The sequence below is a fragment of the Hippopotamus amphibius genome, chromosome 11 (assembly GCF_030028045.1).
Source record: "Hippopotamus amphibius kiboko isolate mHipAmp2 chromosome 11, mHipAmp2.hap2, whole genome shotgun sequence".
Lineage (NCBI taxonomy): Eukaryota > Metazoa > Chordata > Mammalia > Artiodactyla > Hippopotamidae > Hippopotamus > Hippopotamus amphibius.
Window position 1 is genome coordinate 101366236 of NC_080196.1, and position 24102 is coordinate 101390337.

At 41.8% G+C, this 24102-nt stretch overlaps 1 protein-coding gene across 4 annotated transcripts in view; it reads right to left on the reverse strand.

Annotated features, from left to right (window-relative positions):
- Window positions 1–19872: 19872 nt before the first annotated feature.
- Window positions 19873–24102, reverse strand: part of PIGN (phosphatidylinositol glycan anchor biosynthesis class N) — a 106687-nt gene continuing 102457 nt past the window's right edge. For 3 of the 4 annotated variants that reach the window (XM_057699927.1, XM_057699925.1, XM_057699929.1), the window contains one exon: window positions 19873–22197. In XM_057699927.1, coding sequence (XP_057555910.1) covers window positions 22074–22197 — 124 coding nt within the window. In that variant the 3' untranslated portion in view covers window positions 19873–22073. The remainder of the gene's footprint in view (window positions 22198–24102) is intronic. The other variant, XM_057699928.1, reaches the window with a different exon arrangement.

Sequence of the window (24102 nt, forward strand, 5' to 3'; positions counted from 1 at the left end):
AAATCCAAACTGGTGACAGCACTGAAATGCAAACAGCATCATACACTGATAAACTGCTTATGGATCTTCTGTCTTCAACTGATTGGGAAAAAAAATAGTTTGAGGTGATGAACTGTAACACGTTGGAAGTAATTGGTTTAATAAGAAAAAGGGTGTTAATTTAGAAATATCAATACTACTACCCTCCTGATGCATTATGTAGAGATAGAATAAAATCAGGGCTGTCCAATGATCTGAAAGCTTATTGTTTCATTTACTACCACATACGTCTCACAGACACGGTGCTCAGAGTAAGAGGGCTTTTGCATTTCTGCCAGAAACACTGGTGCTTAGCTACCCACTCACCGAAATTTATATTCAGAGGGAGAAAGCATGAATGTCAAGGTCACCTAATGAAAGAGGGATTGGGAGTAGAAAATAAAAGATTAATTGAAACTCCCAGTAACTTTCCAATAATTCTAACCCTAAATACAATCGGCTCTCTGTATCCATGGGTTCCACATTCTCAGATTCAACTAACTGTAGATCAAAAATATTCAGAAAAAAAATTCCAGAAAGTTTCAAAAAGCAAATTTGAAGTTGCCATCTGTACCAGCCACTATTTACATAGCATTTACATTGTATTAGGTATTATAAGTAATCTAGGGATGATTTAAAGTATGTGGGAATATGTGCATAGTATACGCAAATACTACTCCATTTTATAAAAGGGACTTAAGCAACCTCATGGATTTTGGTATCTGTGGGGGGTCCTGGAATCAATACCCAGAAGATACCAAGGGATGGACAACTATATTTAGGGGAAATGCTCCCTGAGGTTCCCCTACAACTTCCTTCCAAGGCTAGGACCGCTGCTATAGGACCGCTGCTATTTGATCTCAAAGCATCCTACACTATTCTTTTGTTGCTTTATGTCAACTTCAATTTACTATTTATTCATGTGACTATCTTTGTAATGCATGTTGCATCCTAGACTTTAAGCCTTATGAGGGGAAAAAAGTACATTTCTGGTTCATCGTTAGTATCCTAGGACCTAGAACAGTGCTTGCCACACAGTGTCACTCATGACATTTATCAAATGAAGGATTGATTCAGCAACCAATTTTTATCACTTCTACCTCCTACAGCACGTTCTCTGTAAGCCAGTGTCATGGAGAGCACTGGGGATGTGCTCTGGATTAACTGCCCCATCCCACTTTCCAATGGCTTCTCCTTAAAAGACCAAAATCCTTAACGTAACCTACAAGTCACTGGCTGGTCATGCCCCTTCCTACCTCTTTCTCCTGTCTCTTGACTTCTCACCCTCAAGCTCCAGATGCATTGTTTCTTCATTGCACCTTCAGTTCCTTGAATACACTGCAACCCTGCCGGCTCCAGGCCCACTGCACACATTGCCCCTTCTGCCCTGAACACTGTGCACCAGCTTGTCCTCTCTTTTAAAAGACTCATCTCCCATTTGCAAATCAGTCGTCACCTTGGGGAAGCCTTTCCTGACTCCCAAGGCTAGGTCAGGCATCCTATCACCGTCTCTCACAGAATCCATGCTGTTGCTCTCTTTGAGGGCACAGACCACAGTTGTTATTGTTCATTTGTTTGTGTGCATTTGATTACTGGCTATGTTCCCCTCGAACTGTAAGCTCCATGAGGGCAGGAACTGTGATGATTTCTTTTCTCTTTTTTTTTTGGAACTTTTATTGAGATATAATTGACATATAATAAACTGCATATATTTAAAGTGTACAATTTTATATATATTTTCTTATTAGTTATGTATATATGGCAATCCCAATCTCCCAATTTGTGATGATTTCTGCTTACCATCTAATACTCAGGATTTTTGCTCACAATCAAATATCCAGGGCTTGAGCACTATGTATGGCTTTGGTCAGAACTCAATAAATACGTATTAAATGAATCAATTAATCACACACACACACACACACACACACACAGCCCTCTTCCATCTCTTTCCTCTCTTCCTTCAAGATGAGCACCTAGAGGCAATAGATCTGGTTCTAAAAATAACTTCTGTTGGTACACCAATAAATTTGATTTCATGTGACCTAGATTTTACCCAAGAAACAAGTTCCAACTAGTTGTCCTTAGTTTCTCTGCTAATCCATGGTAAGACTTTTACTCACCGCACACTACCCCTTAGCAATCTTTTGATTTTAAAAAAAGGCATAGAAGTATCTTGTTTCCATAGAGGGAGACTTCATTCAAGGTATCCCTCTTACTGTCAAACCAATCATTAGTGAGCTTTCTCTTTATAACTACGACTTCATCACAGTTTATCACTCCTGTGTTAAAACCTCCTTGTACGCCCACCCTGCCACATATGGCCACAGCTTGTTTGCAAAGAACGCTGATGGTGCTTTCAAACAAAACCGTTCCCATATGCTTGTGATTCATTTCCCCCTTCCCGCCTTTGCTTCATTTGTTTCAGAATTGGAGTTTAATTTTGAAACAGTTGCTGTGATGGGAAGTGACTGGGGAAGGAAGAATTAGGAGAGAGGGATGCAGAGCTGGGGGGATGAGTGACAGGGACGTTGCTTATTCGACACACAGCCGGGATCAAAGACTGTTGGACTGCAAAAGCCCTCTAAAGGATACCAAGTTCCCACGTGATCCCTCTCTTCCAGTTTAAAGTAGGGAAATGGGGAAAATACAGAAATGAAGAGGCAGCCTCCTTTTCTGGAATGCATGATAGTCCCATTATTTACATTACAACCGAACCCAAGATGTGATTCGGTTGCTGAGCAGAGTGACATTTGGAAAAGTGGAACCAAACTCTCTCCAGAGAATATCAATGAAACCAAGGAAGGAGGGGGACGATTGCTGCTTACAACTCAATGCATGACCTTTTAATGGAGTAAAATGTTTGTAATATAAAACGAACGGCCTTCCTGGACAATTTGTCCCTTCAACAAATACTATTCAGCATTCTTTATGTGTCACAGCCCTTGCTAGGCACTGGGGATACAGCAGTGACAAAAAAAAAAAAAAAAAAAACCAACAACCCAGATATCCCTGCCTTCACAGAGCTTACATTCTAAAGAGGAAGGATAGACAATTAAACAACTAAGCAAGAATATATATATCAGAATTTACTTGGTACTATGGCGAAAGTAAGACGGGAAAAGTATTGTGACACACAAGTGAATGAGGTTGTAGGTCTGGTACTTTGAAAAGAGTAGTCAGAGAAGGTCTCATCTCTCAGGTAAAGAAGTAAGCCACGTGGCTATGGTGGGGGAGGGGGAGGTGTGCAAGGGCAGGGTGGAGGGTTGAGATCAATCTAAGCAGCTGGAAGAGCAAGTGCAAAGGTCCTGAGGCACAGACACATGTGGTATGCTTGAGGAACACCAAGGAAGCTGATATAACGAAGGCAGAGTGTAGGAGATAAAGTCAGACAGGTAAAAGGGGGCCAAATTAAATAGAGCTCTGTTGTCTAGTATAAGAATTGTGGCCTTTACTCCACTGGACATGGGAAGCAACTGAAGGGTTTTGAAAAAGGAGTGACAGGGCCTGACATATTTTTGAAAGTTTCACTGTGGCTGCTGTGCTGAGAGTGGGGCAAGGACAGAAGCAGAGAGATCCATTAGACAGGAAGCTACTGCAATAACCCAGGCAAGAGAGAGCAGTGCTGGGAACCTGCATTCTTCTAGAGGAAATGGTCCAAAGTTGTATTGGTTTCTGGTGACTGCTATGATGAATTACCACGAACTTGGAGCTAAAGACAACAGAAATGTATTGCCTCTCGGTTCTAGAGGCCAGAATTCCAAAATCAGTCCCACTGGACCAAAATCTAGGTGACTGCAAGGCTGTGCATCCTGCAGACTCTACTCCCACCTCTCACAGCTCCTGGTGCTGCTCTACTTTCTGACTCGTGGCCACGTCATTCCAATCTTTAAATCCAGCATCTTCCCACCTCTCTCTGTTCCATCTGCAGGTCCAAGTCTCCTCTGTGGGGGATCCCAAATCTCCCCATACGTGTATTTTGGTCTCATCTGGATAATCCAGATAATTTCCCCATCCCAAGACCCTTAACTTAATCACGTATGCAAGGACTTCTCCTTCCTCTTTTTAGTCATATCAGGTAATAGTTACAGATTATAGGGATTAGGATATGAATCTCTTTTGAGGGAGCAATTTTTCAGGCTACTAACAAAAGTATCAGATCAGGGATATTTTTTGAAGCAGATTTTTTTGTGGGGGGGCTGCCTTGGGCCTTTGTTGCTGCACACGGGCTTTCTCTAGTTGTGACGAGTGGGGGCTAATCTTCATTGCAGTGAAAGGGTTTCTCAGTACAGTGGCTTCCCTTGTTGCGGAGCACAGGCTCTAGGCACGCGGGCTTCAGCAGTTGCAGCATGCAGGCTCAGTAGTTGTGGCTTGCAGGCTCTAGAGTGCTGGCTCAGTAGTAGTGGCCCACTGGCTTAGTTGCTCTGTGGCATGTGGTATCTTCCCGGACCAGGGATTGAACCCGTGTCCCCTGCATTGGCAGGTGGATTCTTAACTTAACCACTGTACCACCAGGGAAGTTCGTGGCCAGTGGATTTTTTGCTAGATTTGCTGTTGGGTGGGAGAGAGAAGGATAAAGGGTAATCCCCAGATTTTTGGCAGGAGCACCTGGACTCTTAGAGGAAGACTGTAGAAAGAACAGGTTCAGGGGAGAAGACTAGGAGGTCAGTTTTTGGATATAAGCTTGAAAATCCTATTAAATCTCCAAATGGTGACTTAAGTAGCGGGTTAAACATAAATCTAATTTCAAGAAGGCCAGACAGGGGTTATAAATCTTTGAGTCATCCAAAATATGGGTGGAAGTTAAAGCCATGAGACATAGTGAAATTACCTAGCAGGTGGTTTTGACCTGCATTCACTTGGCTTAACTGAAATTATGTAGCCCAGAATCTCTTTCCTTGCATGGTTCCAGATGACCATTGACCAAAAAGCAAATGTGTATGAAATCAGAAGGTGGAAGGGGTGTTGAGGGAGACACTGAGGTGCTGGTGGATTCCAGGTGGACCCCTTCTCCTTGCTCTGCATCTAGCTCCTCTTCCCAACTATTGGCCATGTTGGCAACAGCAGCCCCAGGTCCACCACCAGACTCAGTGGCAGCAGTTTTCATAGAGTCTCTGTCTCTCTGTCGTGGTCCCACGGGAGCAGTGGGATGTGCCTTTGGAAGTTCCAACTCTGTGCTTCAGGGGGGCTGCTTAGGAACTCTAGTCTGATCTCTTCAGTCCCTCTTTCAGAATCTTTCTTCCCCAGCTTCTTCCACAATCATATAGGGTCTTATTCCAACAGTAAATCTCATTCTGTAATACCCATTGTGGTCCTGTTTCCTGGTTAAATTCTGACCACCTGTACCAGGGAGTGAATCCAGATAGAGAAGAGTCTAAGAACTGAGCCCTGGGGCACTCCAAAATTTGGAAATCAGAGAGGATAGGAGTAATTAGTGAAGGAAACTAAACAGGGGTGGCCACTGTAGTACCTGAAGCTTATACAAATCGGGGGGAGAGGGGGAGGATTTTAAAGAAAAAGAAGACAAAATTACAAATCAAAAATAAATATAAAAATGAATATACATTTAGAATGTGAAAAGGGATCAACTTTTTTTTTTTTACAACTTTTGAAAGTTACAATTTTTAAAAGCTGGCAAATACCATCAATAACATAGTATTCTTAATTCTTTAACTCCCTATAAATACTTTCATTCCTACATTTTTTGGCTGCATACTTTTTGATCAACTCTTCATATTACAATTATATTCTATTATTATTTTCTATAGAGAAAATGGAAAAAATAAGCAGTCTTCCTTCTACCATGACTGATCCCAGTTTTTAAATTATTTTTCATTTATATGCATAAAATGCATAAAATTGCTGTCTTTACACACAGACTTCCTTGTTGTTTATAGTCCTGGTAGAGATTTGAATTCCACAAACAAAAGACTCTGCTAAATTTGATTTCAAACAATTCTATTTTTTTTAATTTAAAGTATACAGTACATGTATTATTCCATTCTCTTATATTCTTGATAAGAGAGAACTTCCATTTTGATATCAAAGAATCGAATTTCACAAAAAGAGGATATTATTGTACACATTTGATGATAAGGAGAATTTTCCACAGGCTGCTTTTCAAACTTTGCTTCTCTCACTCTCACATACTTCTGGTGCTGTAAACCAGAGGACAGATTCATTGATACCATGATTCAATTTCTAAGCAGCACCTTTTGTCTTGATGCCAGTTACATCAGCACACTAGGCAGCAGAAGTATTTCTCAAAGCCATTCCTAGTCCAGAGGAATAGAAATAACTCAACTGTACACAAATAAACTACAACAAAACACATAAATATGTCCCACAAAACCTGAACTAAAGGTATCTCCAACTCAACCTACTCTTAGCTCCATCTCTAAAATGCTTATAGTCATCAAAATGCTTATACCATTCTAACATTCCAATATCATCTGACAAAAGGGGAAAATTTTAAGCTTTCTAATGTGGAAACATCCAAACATGTACAAAAGTAGGTGGAAGAGTATAATAAATTCCCCATGAACCCATCATCCAGTTTCATTAATGATTGATTCATGGTCAACCTTGTTTCAGCAATATTTCACCTGCTTTCCTCCTTCCTGGACTAATTTGAAGAAATTCTAGATATCACAACACTTCATCTATAAAAATTTCAAAACATATTTCTAAAATATAAGATTTTTTTTAAATGACATCATTATACTTCAAAAAGATTAATAATTATTCCCTTGTATCAGATACCGAGTTTGAATTTGTCTCATGAGATGCTGTATTTTTATTTTTATATTTTAAAATAAAGTTGTGATTAATTGTATGTTTCTTAACATTGTTTTTAATGTGTAGATTTCCTGTCTCTTTTTTCTTGTAAGTTATTTATTTAGGGAACCAGGTTATTTGCCCTATAGGGTTTCCCTCAGTCTGTATTTTTCCAACAACATCCCTATGGTGTCATGTGTTTATCAGGACTTCCCATCTTCTGTATTTCCTCTTCATTGATAGTTGGATCTAGAAGCTGGGTAAGATTCTGGTTTGAGTTTTTTTTGGCAAGAATACTTCAATTGGTGGTGTTAGAGGCACTTACCATCTGGTTGTTTCTTGTTTTTTGATTTTTGCAGCTATTGATGATCAAGGTTGCCTTAAGATGGAGTTCCCAAAATAGACCCAAAGACAGGGATTACTGTAAAAGTACCTCGGGAAACCAGCACAGCACCTTGGGAAAGCACTGCATTTAGTGCCTCGGGAGACAGTAAGGTTGCGCAGGGCGCAGAACAGGAAGGAGAGGAAAGCGAACAATAGTGTGATCTTAGGCAAAATCCCACAGAGGGCAGTTTCTTCCTGATCCCTTAGGGAAACCGGGCATATAGGTAACACTTCAAAATTGCTCTGACTCAAGGCAAGGGATTCAGGTTTTCCTACACCTCTACCTCTCAGTGACTGGTCAAGAGTGGCTTAACCATAGGAGTGAGTGGCTGAAGGAGGATCTCTGGAGAAGAGAAGAAATTGAAAGACTACACACAGTATTGGATCATCTCTATGACTACTGCAGTCCTAACGCCTTCAACATCCTGTGGCCCATTACTGAGGAAGGTCAATCCTATTGTATCCTTCTCCATCCCACCTGGACAACCGTCATAAGGGCCATTGTTTCAAATCAGACCTTCTAGGATGCCCTGTGAACAAGTTCGCTCCATCAACTGAAATAGCACAATATAGCAGCACACTAAGGTCCAGCACCAGTCAACTTTTGTTCTTTACCCCTTTTAGAAATGAATGCCTGACTCTGAAAGGGGGAAACACTCTGATGTTTCAAATCAAGCCATATAAATATTAGTTTTGTCATTTACCTCCTAAAATATCACCACCTGTAATATTGAGAAATTTCACTTTGTGCGTGAGTAAGAAATTCATCCATCTGTATGAAAAGTTCAGTATAGGACTTTGTTCTTCAGAAAGCCAAACCCCTTGTCATCTCCCTGCATTGGTGCCCATAGAACATATTTCCTCCCTGTAACTATGAATGAACCCTGAGGGCTCCTAACTAAGGTAAAACACAGTAAGAAGTAAAACCATTGAAGACAATATGGAGCTCTCAAGGGCCCTGGCTACTCATCTTCTAACAGAAAACCTCCAGGTCATTTTAACTCACCTGTCTCTCAGCAAGTCCTGGCTTTTGCCAAATTCTGACAGCTTTCCCTTCACATTTCTCAACTCTGCTCTACCCCTATCTTTTTTCAAAGTCAGAGTTGTTCCAAGAAAATGCAAAACATGGTTAAAACTAATAGCCAGACAGACTTGGAGAAGAATAAGCAAAGTCTCAGAAGAATCAGAGCCTGGAGGGGGAGGAAAGGCAGACAGTGTGAGTCTTGCCTTGGACTGTGGTAGCAACCGGTGCTAAGGATGGGAGAACTGAGCTTATGAATGAATGAATGTAACCTTTGTTCGTTTGTTCATTTGACCAGGATCATCTTATTGCCAACATCTGCCAACATCACACTGGCAGGGGAAGGGAAAGTCTCAGGGACTCAAGATTCCCTGCTCGATCTACAACCACAGTTCACATCACAACCCACTGCAGCTTTCCTCCTTCTGGTGCCCTCAACTCCAAGCCAGTTGCAACTGACTCCGTTTAAAACGCTGCAGCCAGGACTTCCCCGGTGGTCCAGTGGCTTAGACTCCGTGCTCCCCATGCAGCGGACCCGGGTTCGATCCCTGGTCAAGGAACTAGATCCCACATGCCGCAACTAAGAGTTCGCATGCCACAGCTAAAGAGTTTGCATGCCACAGCTAAAGAGTTTGCATGCCACAGCTAAAGATCCCGCATGCCAAGGCTAGAAGATCCTGCATGCAGCATCAAAGATCCCGCGTGCTGCAACTAAGACCTGGAGCAACCAAATAAATAAATAGTTAAAAATAAAATAAAATGCTGTGGCCAAGAGTCTCTTTAGTGCTTCCCTGCAGACTCTGCCTTAGTGGGGTTTCTTTAGTACAGGACCTGGAGCCTTACCACTTCCATGTCCTTGGTGGAGCACGCTGGATGACCTCGCTCTCCTTGAGCCCATCGAGAAACCCAGTTCCCCAGCATCACTCCCCCACCTCAGGATCTCTCTCCAAAGCTTACTTCTTCACAAGAACTGAGCCCCAATGCCACCCAGTTCCCCATGTGTCCTGTCATCAGTCATTAATTGCAAATCCACACAGGTAGTCTTTTGCTTGTTGACTGAACAATGACATTGACTAACTAGTGCCTGTGTCTCTGAAATTCGCATGAACTGCCCAAGAAAAGTGCTTTCCCCATCCTTGTGTGACCTTCCCTGAGTTGGCCCTTGGCTCCCCCAAAGGGCAACAAGGAAGTGGTTTTGCTCTATCACACCCCAGAAGATGGACAGATTTATGAAGTCTTTCCCCAGTATGAGGTTAAATGTGGAGATGACCCTGACATTCAGAGACAGAATTTCACCCCAAAATTTGGCTTTGCAGGACAGCTGAGCCACTGAATAGGTCACAAAGACTCAGCAGGACTGAAGACAGTTGTCATTTGCAGTTTTTAAACAGTGTTTAGAAATTGTGGCAGTATACAATTTTTCTCTAATATTTTTTCTTATAACAGAAACAATACTGTAATTAAATTATTATGGAAAAAGTGAAAAATATGAAAATGTTATAATTGAAAGTCAAACTATCTCTAATCCCACCAAATGGAAATAACTGCTATTATTATTGATATTTTAGGGTGTTGCCTGCCTGTGTTTTTCTGCTCATAGGCAATTCATTAGTTAATTTACACACAAATAGTACGAATTGCTTATTAGTATAAACAATTTCAATTATTTTTTGTAAATAAACTCTGCATCCCTGAGGATCCTAAGCAACAGTGTTACATTTCACATGTAAATTTTTTTTTTTTTTTTTTTTTTGGTGAGTTAATTCAGATCTGACTATTGCTTTAGAGAGGTTATGGCAGATTTTAAGATCAACAGAGTTAAGTACTGGACTACTTTGTACCGCTTAACAGCTCTGTGACCTGAGCAAGTTTCTTAAATCTTCTGTGCCTCAGTTTCCTCTCATTTAAAGTGGGGATAATTGATAGTGCCTACTTTAAAGAGCCGATGTGATGATGGAAGGAGAAAGTGCTTACACCAGAGGCTGGCATGCAGTAAGTATCAAATAAAGGCTAGTTATCATTGTCTTCAGCATCTCTGTTTTACCATAAGTGTGAATGTCATACATATAGAATCATAGCTTCCTTAAGGGCTAAAATAATAAAGAAATCTTATTTTGCGGTAATTAGAATTTCACTTTGAGGTGCCAGAAGCCATCTTTATCTCAAATGATTTTCTTTATAAATTAACATTCTGTTTTTCTGCCAAATTCAACTCATCACCTCCTGAAGGAATCCCCTTAGACATCCCTAAGTAATCACTTTCTGGCCTTTGCTTAAATACCACCTATTATGCTGAAGAGTTTATCACTTCTCCAATGGACAGAAACAAATATTTATCTCAATTTCACACTTAAGGTAGCATCACTTAGGTTTGCAGTATATTGAAAATAACAGGGAAACCAACTAAACGCTGACTTAAATAAAGCAGGGCTTTTCATATAATGAGTCCACCCTATTTCCAGTCTGCTCCTTCCTTCTTGCACTGTGCCTGGCCTGCAACCCCATGTTTGTAAGAAGTCTCCTACACCTCCAGGCAGTGCTTCTGCATTCTAGGAAGGGTGAGAGGAAAACACAAACATGACCTATTGAGTCAGCCCCTTTATACTGTTCCCCAAAGCCTCACCAGGCAACGTGCTCTTATTTCTCATTGGCCAGACTATTTCACTTGGCCACATCTGACTGCAAAGGTTGAAGTCAAGGTTTTATGGGGCTATCCTGAACAAAACTGAGGTTCAGTTGGTGAAAAAGTCTAAGATAATTGATGTTGGGTCAGCAAACAGCAGCATTTTCCGCAAGCGTTTAGCCTATTTCCCCCTTTTATTCCCTCCCACTTTGAGAGAAGAGTAGTCAGAGGCTCTGGGAATAGCTCAAATCTCAGGGGACCAACTCTGACCCATCTGGGAAGTAACGGGCTTAGAGGATAAAGTCAAAAACAGAGGAACCACTGAGAACAAACAGAGAAAGCAGAGCCGACTCCTTCTTCTCCTGGGACAGGATGCTTCATAAAGGCACCAGGAGGACCTCCAGCTGGTCTGGTAGAGCCGGGAGGCTGGAAGTAGGAGAGATCAAGTTGAAGACTGAAAAAGAAACAGCTGTTGGCTGTGTTTGCTAGCCTGAAGGGGATCATTTGTGTACACTCAGTGGAACAGTTACATTTGATCCATGCACATGTAGAAATCATTGCCCCCTTCATTTTTGAAGTGCTTGGAATTATTCTCCTCCCATGTAAGATTTACATTCACTAGGGCTACACGTGGCTGTCAGCCTGAACTTGTAGAACCACCACACTCGGTCCACAAGCATATAGTACTTCCTTACTGCGCATCACTCTAGGAGTTTCATTTTTTTGTGGCTTATCACAGACTTCTCCCTGGTAACAGGCGGGGGCTGGGCACACTGCTTGTTATATTATTTGTCTTCATAATGACCTTCGCATGCAACCCCTGGCTTCAACCATCACCCGTAAGCTTATGACACAATGTGCCCTAGGACTGGACTGTGTGCCAGACTCTGGCTAAGCATTGGAAATGTCACAATGAGTAAGACACAGTCTCCACTCTTAAAGATGATATAGGAAACCTCACCCACCTTTGTGAGCACAGGTGGGAGAAGCCTTCCCTGAGGAAGAAATATTGACCTGAGTCTAGGATAGCTGAGCAGAAGAAAGATTGAGAATGGATGCTAATAAAATTGCACAAGATTTCTATGCAAAACTAGTATCTCTCTATTGAAGGGCATAAAAATGGCCTGAACAAATGGAGAGATCCATCGTGTCCATGGTTGAGAAGGTTCAACATTATAAAGCTGTCTGTTCTTTTACTTATGTATGTACTTACTACATATGTATGGTACATGATACATAACAATGATACCATACTGCCCATGTCCAGTTTAACTTGGTTATTTTCATTCAATATTTAACTCAAGTATTTTTTTTAATTAATTAATTTATTTATTGGCTGTGTTGGGCCTTCGATGCTGCACACAGGCTTTCTCTAGTTGCGGTGAGCGGGGGCTACTCTTCATTGTGGTGTGCAGGCTTCTCATTGCGGTGGCTTCTCTTGTTGTGGAGCACGGACTCTAGGGGCATGGGCTTCAGTAGTTGCGGCACACAGCCTCCATAGTTGTGGCTCACAGGCTCTAGAGCACAGGCTCAATAGTTGTGGCGCAAGGGCTTAGTTGCTGTGTGGCATATGGAATCTTCCTGGAGCAGGGATCGAATCGTGTCCCCTACATTGGCAGGCAGATTCTTAACCACTGCGCCACCAGGGAAGTCCTCCATTTAATTATGGAATTGAGTTCCACTATACGAGTAAGCCAGTGTATTGATTATTTCCCTACCTACTGAGAGACAGTTGTTTCCTTTTTGGTTTGCTTTTTTGTTTGATTTGTTTTGCCTTTTTTTTTTTTCATTTCCAGAAGAAGAGTGTTTCAAGCACAATGAAGGGTATATGTAAAGACCAGAGTAGGCAAGGGGGCCTGGAAAGACAGTGAGAGATGAGTAACAAGAGGTAAAACTGGAAACATAGTTGGGGACTAGCCACAAAAGATCTGTGTGTCATGAACTCCCATATGTACCTGTATTTGGCCCAGGACTTGTCTCTAAGACTTGAATAGGCAAACTTCCGAGGGACATTTTCCCAGGATTGCATTTGGGCATCTCACACTGAGCAACTCTGGAAGAAAAATTTATCCTCTTGCCCTAAATGCCCTCCTTCTCCAGGTTTCTGGTTGTTTGTTTGTTTTGTTTTGTTTTAACCTAAGCCAAGGTACCCACATCCACTGAGCATTCAAGCAGAAATATCCACCATCTGTGTGTGACTGCTCCATCCCACAGTCCCTACACCCAGTCAGTCGAACACGCCTGCAAAAGATTCCAAATATAATTCTTGCCAACGTCTCTGTCGAATTCACGTTCAGTTAGTCTTTACCTAGATTATTGCTATCCACGCATCTTAAATCTGTCCAAGCTAATGACAATTGTCCCAACAAGGCCTACTTCAAATATCACATCTGTGAAATCTCCCCCAGTCCCTCCACTTTGTCAGAAGTTATCCACTTCCTTTCTGGGCTCCCATAGAGCTTGGGACATACATAAGTTATATCACATACATCATGATAACCCAATTGTCTGTTTATAGATCTCTGTCTTTCACTGGAGTGTGAGTGGCACGCAGTAGGAACGTAGTAAATCTTTGTGATAGGACCAAACAAAAGAATTACACAGAGGGGCAAGGGTTCAATCCCTGGTGGAGGAGCTAAGATCCCACGTGCCGTGGCACGGCCAAGAAAACAAAACCAAACAAGAATTACACAGAATACTTAGAAATAAGGAAGAGTATTCTAGGTTTCAGAAATGTGAATACTGAGAAATCAATCACAGGATAAGGTTAATGCTATTATATGCTTTTCCAATAGATAATTTAAAAGTAGGCAGGAAAAATAAAAGTCCAAGTAGCTAATTTGACCAAGACTCAGGATTATTGACTATCTAAAGAACAGTACACAATTAAACAATCTTAGCCCTTTTTGAATTTCAAAAGCAAGTGAAACGTTTCATTCTGCATCTGATTACTACTGACTCTAAGGTCCCAAGAACTAACCAGTGACCAATTAGACCAATAGGGGCAGAAAAGTAAAGATAAATAGCAGCTTACAGGTCCATCTTAAAAAGCCAGACCTTTCAAGTTGGAGAATAATCTACTTTAAAAATATCTTAACAGTTATACCAAGTTTGATGTCTGCCATTACTTCAAAATGTACCCAATATGATTTCCTCACACAGAGAATCCCAATAGCCTTCATGGCTCTGGGTCTGCTACTGTGGTTCTTGTCAGAAGACTTACAAGCCACAATGAATTTGCTTTGGAGACTTGACAGACACATCAGAAGTTGCCAGAGACATAGGAAGGCGGTGACACGGTTGTCCTCACAGAACCACCTGGAACCATAACTACTGCAAATGTGCAAATCGGTGTGGCCTAAGGTATGTTCCCCTGAGGCACAAGCTTTAAAAAAAACAGTAAGGTGATAAATACTTATTTCTATTTAAACGTACCTTTTTTTCCAACAGCACGCATTACATTCCAATATCATCACTTACACTGGGCTCTCCAGCAGCCAGGCTGTTGCTAGTACTCTAACAGGGGCAGGCCGGGCACTCAGCCATCAGCATGTGGCCATTAGTGTGTGACAATTAGTGCAGAGCCATTAGTGCTGGGTTGTTCCAGGTCCCGCTCTGCCATAGGTCAGTGTCAAGGTGGTCCCGGCGGCAGTCACGTGGGGTCACAGTCTGCAGGGCTCGCCCCACCTGCCTGAGGGCCGGCTGGTCCCGGGCAGCTGGCTCCCTCAGTGGTGACGGCTGAGCAGGGTCTGGGGGCCTGGAGGGGAGGGCACCGCCGCTGGGATCGCCTCTGCAGCTGGAACTGGGCTCTGGCAGGAGCACCCACCCTGGAGGCTAAATGAGTGATCCCGGGCAGGGTGACCGGCGGGCACAGGGACCCCTTCCTTTTAGCCAGGGCCTGGACCTCGGAGGGCGAAACTCAATCTGTGGGACCACGAACAAGTAAAATGAGGGGTAATGGTGTCACTTTCCTTATGGGAATTGTTAAGTGTTAAAAGCTGCAAGGAGGTTTGGAGACAGAATTTAATGCCTCTCCTCCCCTTTCTTGTCAGAACAGAGAATAACATTTGTTTTGATGGAGGTTTGGAGGAACACCGTTACCTGACCGTGGCCTGACCTACACGGACATCTGCAAGAACAAAGGATACGACACCAAGAAGTTTGCATCGACTCACCGTGCCCCTCCCTCACCTTCCTAAGAAAGGGCTTTGCTGAAAGCCTTTGAGGAGTCCAGGGTTTTTAAAGCATTAGCCACCAGTTTCCTTGCTTAGCCCTGCAACAGACCTTTCAAACCTGCTCTAAACTCCAGTGTTTCGGTTTGTCTGGCCTCACTGTGCGTCGGGCACACGGACTTGCATTCAATAACAATACCACATCCTACGATTCACAGAGAGATTCCACTGAAGGGCTGGCAAATTCACTTCCAACTCGTTCCCCTTGCTCTTCATAGTGACAACCATGGCTGTGGTAAGGAGGCCCGACAGTTGTAAGGTACTGCATGCCTTTATATATCTGGTCCTCCTATGGGAGTCTCTCTTTGCCAGCAGAGACTCAAAACAGCATTAACATAGCAGAGAGATTCCACTGACTTTATTCTCCTGAGCTGTTTATTCCTCTAAGGTGTCAGCAACTCTGAAAAAATAAATCAGACCATCTTGGGACAGGCTTAGGCCATTTAGACCACTTGCTCTAAAACAGAACGAAACAAAACAAAGCAAAAGCAACAAAACAGAAAAAATTAAACAGCTTTTCTTTATTTTAATAAATTTGTTTGTTTGTTTGTTTTTGGCTGTGTTGGGTCTCCGTTGCTGTGCTCAGGCTTTCTCTAGTTGCAGAGAATGGGGGCTACTCTTTGTTGCGGTGCACCGGTTTCTCATTGCGGTGGTGTCTCTTGTTGCCGAGCCCCGGCTCCAGGCGCGGGCTTCAGTAGTTGTAGCATGCACGCTCAGTAGTTGTGGCACACAGGCTTAGTTGCTCTGTGGCATGTGGATCTTCCTGGACCAGGGCTCCGACCCGTGTCCCCTGCATTGGCAGGCAGATCCTTTACCACTGAGCCATCAGGGAAGTCCCTAAAAGGCTTTACAAATATTTTAGTTGAAGGAAATGATATAATTAGGTAGTAGTAGCAGCAGGCAAAAATAGTCTTCCTGAGAAAGCTTTGGGAATTTTCTGCTTAAAATTTTTAGAAACAAATTTCTACTCTTCCTTTCCCATACTGTGATTCTAATTTTTCAAACTGAAAAGCATTGTGCAATAAAGGATAACAATTCTTAACAAAATGCCACTTTGAAAATGACCTTTGTTTTCATGTAGATTAAAGTTGCTGGAATTTCCCAGGCACGAGATGTCCCTTTTATAGCAACTGCCTGATTCTGTTTTCTTAGCTCCTTCAAATATGGAGCTAACAAGGCCAAGGTTTAGGGTTTGCTTCCCAAGTAAGTAAGTTATCATCAGAGGAAGAAAGGAAAAAAGTTTTCATTGGCAGCAGCATTATCCTGAGTCCCAAAAAGCAGGTTGACATGCTCGTCTCTGGATCAGTAGATGAGTGCCACCATCTCTGCACGTGAAAAGTGGCACAGGCCACAGAGAGTTCTAGCACTGCACAGACAGGGACAAGCCACTGACGGGTCAATATGGAGGCTGCGGCCTTCATTTGAGAGTCACTTCTAGGCGTCTTAATGCCTTTGTCTTCCTCCAGTGGCGTTCTCCAATGCAGTAACACAATTTTTGGCTGAGATAGGAAGGGAGCAGTAAGAAGCATTGCAGGAAGGAGAAAATCTGCTCCATTCTTCTGACGGCTTTATACCATTTTTCACTTTTTCTGCCCCTTTTGTGTAAACTGGTCCGGAGAACCCTCTGGATCTCAGCTACTCTCTTCTTTTTTTCTCATACTTTCACTAGCTTTTCTGTTCACTTACAAAGCCTGAGGAGAACGTGATTGCAAATCAGTATAGGGTCTCTAACCATTTCAGGTTCCCTAATCCTACCTCCTAGCTGGCACACAATGGCTCAAGTAAAGCTTTTTAAAAGGCGAGACAGAGAGAGGGGGAGGGAAGGATGATGGGTAGTTGGATGAATGAAAGAAAGAGAAATTCCTTTTCTTTCTTGAAGGAAAACACATTTGCTCTGTGGGTAGCCAATAGGACAGGCTCAGTCGGCAAAGTTGAATAGACGAGGAAGGGACTGGGGTGTTTAATACTGGTGACCTCCGCACCCCAGGACATATTCAGGAGCAGGGCTATAACACAAAATTGCCAGTCAGAAAAGCAACCATAAAAACTAGGGAGCTGGGGAGGGGGGGTGACTAGGGTTGGGAGAGAGAGCAGAACAGAGTCCTTTGCAGGAGAAGGTACTGTGGGCCTATGACTAGAGGCCATCTATGCACTGACAGGGGTCGCGGGCTTCTGCAGCTCACATCAAAGCATTCGCTGCATTGGGCCAAACTCATCAAGCCAGTTCCAGGCCCTGCCAGATTTTTTCCGACGTCAGCAGCCTCCCAGAGGAGCAGGTCGACCAGACAAAATAAGGGAACCAGTGAGCCTCATGCCACACGCGCTCTCAAGTGCAGAGACCCGGGGTATGGCTAACAGGCTGTCACCTCGTTATTCTTCCGTCTCAGACGTCCGAGGCCCCAGAAGCAGTAAAAACAGCAGCCATCGGACTGACACGAGGTAAGATCTTATAAACCAGAATGTCAGTTAACATTACACAAGACGCATAACTCAACAAAGGCAATGCCAGTGGAAGGCCTGCCTCTCAGGCTGAGGGCAAGTTCGTGTGGTGGCACCAGGCCCTGTCACGGGGCCTGTGCTGGCAGGCCCTGATTTATGCCAAATCTGGATCAAGGCTGGGAGGACGCGTGTGCAGGACTCCTGTGGGAAAATTCCCTCTCACATTCTGGATTAGGTCATAGATGCCGCAGAGTTAGGCAGGGTGAGGCTCTCCTCAAGAAAGTTCCCGAGGCCACAGTTTAAAGGACAATCAGATTGAGGACAAGGTTTCAACTTTCTGGTTTTAACTGAATCCAGAGACGAAAACACCAAAACTACTGAAGGGAAAAGGAAAGTCTCAGGATCTCTTTGCTACTTCCAGAAGAGCATGGCAGGAAAGTTCCAGAAAAGCCAAATCATCAGCAATCTTGACATTAAAGAATAATTAACTCCACCTTCAGGTGTATGTGCCTGATATTTTAATACTCACACTGCAGGGTGACCTGTGGTACTCAAACTCGTGACCCAGTAAACTGTATGGCTTTCAGAGAGAGCAGAGCAGTTCACCTTACTTACATGGGCAGAAAGCAAGAAAATAATCAGCTTCCTGAATTTTTTTTTTTTTTTTGCAAAGGTTTAAAGTTTCATTAGAAAAATCATACACAAAATAAAAAATATATTTATCAAGAACAATGGCATTATTTCATTCAGCAAATTCATTTAAAACATGGGTTACAGTATAGAAAGAGAAATGACAACATAAAGTTTCACACAATTAACTGATCTGGAAAACCAATCCCTTAAAAGCCAACTGCAGTGCCATTTTCCAAGCTCTCTTCTTAAGTTGAGGGTTTTCTGTAATTGGTTTTATATTAAGTTTTCTCCGTAACAAGTTTAAAGATGCATGTCATTTCCTCATCACCAAGTACTTTATTCCCCAAAATGTTTAAACCAAGTACCATAGTTTTAGCAAACTCCTCAGCTTTGGGTGGAGCAGAGAAGTGCGTTTTGCAAAATGGTTAAGAAGGAGGCTTTTCTCCAAAGAAGTCTGCAAGTCCACCAGTATTCTAAGTGTTTCCTATAGTGTCTCATGTCCTGTGCCATTTTCTTTCCGGTTCTGCTTGAGTCATTTGCTGGTTTTGATATAGATCAGGAAGTAATGAAATAGATTCCATCACTGAGAGATCTTCTCTAACAATCACTTTTGATTGTACATGATATTTAAACTAATTTGAGAGTATCCTTTTGGCTTAGGGGTAAGTGGTCATTGGAATTCATCTGAGAACGATTTCACTGATAGTTGGATTCCTGTTAGTAACAGAACATAGCACTTTAAATTCCGTGCTCTGTGGGTCCATTTTAATGAGCTACCCCCTGGAGGCTGTCCCAGAATATGAGCTGGTTACTGAAAAGGAAAGGTACAGAAGGCAATATTGCACCAATGTAGAAACTGACTCAGCAATGTCACATCTTCCTAACCTGCAGCTAAGCCTGTGGATCTGCCCCCCAAAATTATACACAGGACTTAGGTTCTTTGTAGGTTAGAATATACACATTCGAGGTGGTCTATTGTGTCTCTAAGATCCTTTCGTATTACTATTTAAGAGGTCCAAACAGCTTACCATTTGTGCCTATCACCATAGATCTCCGATGCAGTAGCTTCTCTACCAGAAGCGGCCTTTATGATGTTCTCTGCTGTATGCCCTAAACTATGTGGGCCCTTCAAGCAAACAAGTCATAAAAACAAATAAACAAAACTGTGTGACTTAGCCATGCAAGTGCTGTGATTCCATCAGAAAAGTGGCTGATGAGTCTATAAAATTCACCTCCCCAAATGTGTTAGCTTTCAAGGGCTGCCATAACAAGTTATCATAAACTGGGTGGTTTAAAAACAGTGGAAATTTATTCTCTCATAGTTCTGGAGGCCAGAAGTCCCAAATCAAGCTGCCTCTTCCAGCTTGTGGTGACCCCAGGCATTCCTTGGCTTAGGGCAGCATCTCTTCAGTCTCTGCCTGCATCTTCACAAGGCCTCCTCCTCCTGTCTGTTACCAGGACTCCGGCCATTGGATTCACGGCCCACCTCGAGAACCCGGAATGAGCTCACCTCAAGATCCTTGACTTAATTACATCTGCAGTGACTCTTTTTAAGGTCACATTCACAGCATGGCTTTTTTGTTGTTCAGTATTTTCTCAACCTGATATGCCCACTTTAATTCTTACAGCAATTCCTAATTTAAACAAATGTTAATCAGCAAATATCTTGTCTTGATTTGAAAATCTGGTATTTATAGATAGAATGAAAAAGTAAATGTCTGAAACAGAAAGATATTTCACTTAAATCTTATTTATTTTTTCTGTTTTTCAATATAAAAATATGCATTTCAAAACACTTCAAGATATTCTGATAAGCTAGTCAACAGAAAAGGCCCATCCAGCAGACTGTTCCCGGGTGAGCCTGAGGGGTCTTGTCACGGTCACCAAGGCTGGCCTGTGGCTGCAGGGGCCATCCCTGTTTTGTAAATTCACAATGACTTTAAACAATAATAAAAAAGGCAAGCTTCCAAAAGCAAAATAAAGATAAAGCACAGAGCACTTTTACCATTTGTAATAAGATATGCATGAATTCTTCTGTGTGAAAATCTGGAAAAAGATGAAAGGCAAAACTAGATATAATAGGAAAAATAATGTGTTTATAAAGTCAGTTTTCTCTGACTTGTGAAAAGACTGATCAAAAATCCCTTGAGGCAATATGAAAGTTCATGGGTTCTCCATCTGCTAATACCATTTCTGCTGCAGCAGCTTTTCAGCTGTCCACCGAGATTTTATATTACAGACTGACATGAGGTCTTTCTTATATTGGCATCAAGACATCTTTCTTTTTTTGTACTATAATGCCTTCACTGGTATACCATGAAGTACTATCACAAGTCAATTACAACTATACTTCATCATAAATAGGAATTAAGAAAATACATTTTGCCAAACTGATTTTTGACTCTCCTAAATTGTATTTGTTCACTCATCGGCCAATTTGAAAGATCTACTAATTTTTAGAGGGCTTCCTCATTATTTATTTATTTATTTATTTATTTATTTATTGGCTGTGTTGGGTCTTCGTTGCTGCGTGTGAGCTTTCTCTAGTTGCGGTGAGCAGGGGCTACTCTTCATTTTAGTGAACGGGCTTCTCACTGCGGTGACTTCTCTTGTTGTGGAGCACGGGCTCTAAGTGCACAGGCTTCAGTAGTTGTGGCTCACAGACTCAGTAGTTGTGGCTCGAAGGCTTAGTTGCTCCACAGCACATGGGATCTTTCCAGACCAGGGATCAAACCCATGTCCTTTATATTGGCAGGTGGATTCTTAACCACTGCACCACCAGGGAAGCCTGCTTCCTCATCATTAATATGAATTAGTGATGCTGTAACTTAATTCAAAATCAATTATTTTTTAAAAATGGGACTCAGACCAAGAAAGCTTAGCATGAACCAAAGTCTCCTGGCATACCACGGGCAAAAGGCTAATTCCACACTGATATGTAAAGGTCACCTTATGAAAAGTCCAAATAAAAATTATTCTCAAAATGTTTTGTCCATTAAAATTAGTTTGTGAATAGAAATTAAAATTTAATGAGAGGACTTTGGGGCTTTGAGCTAGAATCTCACAACCAGAAAGAAAAGCAATTTTAACACCGATTTTTATGATATTTTCAGAAAGTTTAACCACTGATTTAAAGAATTCTGTTGGAACAACGCATGATAAAGGTTTTGGAAGTAACAGTTGTTGAGTCTACAATTAAAAGTAATCATTTAAATTTCCCCCCCCCATGGACAAGACACAAATACCAAGCATTTTCTACTTTTCTATCTCCAGAAATTCCATGAGAATTCAGAAATGGGGGGGAAAAAAGTGAAGGTCAAATCTGCATCTAGCTGATCGACTATGAAAACTAAAAAAAGCACTAAAAAGCATAAAATAGTATTGCTGCACACTGAAGAAAAATGAAAAACACCTGCAAACATTTTCCTACACATCCCAATTGTCTTTCTAGCATTGTTTAGTAGTTAGAAATACTTGCAAAACCAGCGCTGAGAGTTGATAAATATTTATGGTGCCACCTGGTGATTTCCTTCAAGTTCAGCCAGTGCATTGATTTTGGATGTGACCAGTACTGCCACCTCAGGAGCACATTCTCCTTTGCATATAATACAGGGAGCTATACAACTGGGGACCAGAGATTGTTACAGGTGCTCTGAAACATCAGTGAGAAGAGTTGCCAACTAAAGGAAAAGATGAAAATGCAGAATGCTTTACTCTGTTTTTCCACAGATGTAACTGCTATTTCACACATGCAAAACTTAAACAAAATGGAAGCTCCTTTATTCCAGATAACCTGTAAATTCAGAATTCCACGTATAATTTCCTTTAGATGAGCAGAATATGTTATACATCAATATCCGTCTTCTTTATGAATCCTTGATAAGATTTTAGTTGAAAAGGAGAATGAGAAATAGGATCCGGATGCTGAATGATGGCTTTGGCAACATCATACGACGTGGCTTTTGGATCTGCCACACAGTGTGAGTTTTTTTGTCGTCAGTATCTGTGCCAGGCCATTGAGAAACACCAGAAAGATGGTCATGGACATGACAATCACATAGTGGCTGATGCTACAGACGGAGAAAAAGAAACACATTTCAGGCAGAGAGAACACATAAGAGGAAAAGCATACGGTTCCTCTAACTAATGTCTCTAAATGTAAGGCTGATCCTCAAATAACTCACGAATTAGGGGTGCCAACCCTCTGAATAGTCAAAAATCCTCATATAACTTTATAGTTGGCCCTCGGCATCCAAGGTACCTAAGTATCTGTGATTTGGCATCCTCGCATTCAACCAACCATGGATCTTGTAGTACTGCAGCATTTACTATCAGAGAAAATCCACATATGAGTGGACCCCTGCAGTTCAAACCCAATTTGTTCAAGGGTCAACTATATATATAAGATACACAGAATTACAAAGGATACCAATGATTTTGGAATAGATATCAATACGTTAGAAAGGACAAATCTGTTGTAGAAGTAGTGGTGAAAATAAATAATATTTTGAGATAGCTCCAACAAGTATAATATGACCTGAAAATGTCTGATTGATATAAGTAGTACCTATGTCTTTGTCACCATTAGAAACTGAACTTCAAAATTTAGCTTTTGGAAAAATAAAGATAACTTTCCCCCCTCTAATTCTTATACACTCCGAATAATATCCACAGATTCCCCAAGATGTCCCCAAGTTAAGTATTTTCTGATATTTTAGAGCATGCCATCCCGTGTTTTAACATGTTAGAAGTACTTTGACAAAACTACCAGTCACAAAGAAAGAAAAATGTTGCCCAAACTCAAATTCAGGAAGTGAAAGTTTTAGTCAAAGAATCTAAACCAAAAAAAAAAAAGCACACATCTCTCTATTAATCCCAGAGTCAAAGCTACTAACCCCTAGACTTTTGGAAAAAGATAGAATATTATTAAAATTACTCAATCTCAGTTCCCATCTATCAGCAACATTAAACGTCCAGTTTTTCTTTTTAAACACAGTACTACGCAGTACATGTACTACGTAGATAATAAATTTGGAAATATGGAAAGAAATTTAGGATATAGATCTGACAAATATGCAATAAAGCAGAGGCTTCCCACAGTGACTGCCCAAGCTAAGCTTCAGCACAGACTGGCAAGTTATTTACAATGCCTATCAGAGTTACACTGAACTATCTAACTTCATAATAGATTCACACATTTTACACCCTTCAACAAAGGTGAAGGGAAGGTTTAACGGGCCTATAACCAAGCTGGCTTGATGAAGTGAGGTCATATTTTCTCCCCTTTCCTCTCCTCTACCCCCAGCAAACAGAAGGAGTCCCAGTGTGGGTTAAAGAAGCCCCTTCCCAAGAATGGCCCCCAGGACAAGCCCCAGGGAACTTAGGACATCTGGGAAGGTGACTGTTGGGTGCAGGTAAAACAGGCTGATTACACAGAGGGACATGGAGACTAAGGGAAAAGGGAAAAGAGATCTCCCTCCCACCTTCTCAGTAACTCCGGTCCAGTAGGTAGACAGCCCCCCAAATGTCAAATTGCTGACCCTAGGCCAAGCTTGGCAAAGTTTCACTGTGCCGTCAGGTAACTGCCCATAGGCAAGGCCCCTCAAGGCCAGGAAAGAAGGACTTCTACACTATGCAGATTTTATTTATTTATTTATTTATTTATTTATTTATTTATTTATGGTTTTGTTATAAGCATTTAAGTAAGAACCTCCAATTATAAAGCTTTATGGTTTGATAAGATTTCCTTTGGGAAGGGCACTGATTCTTTTCTTATTTAGAATCTTTCTCTAGGTTCACTGGTACGTCTTTTTTTTTTTTTATTTATTATTTTTTTGGGGGTACACCAAGTTCAATCATCTGTTTTTATACACATATCCCCGTATTCCCTCCCTTCCTTGACTCCCCCCACCCTCGAGTCCCCCCCACCCTCCCCGCCCCAGTCCTCTAAGGCATCTTCCATCCTCGAGTTGGAC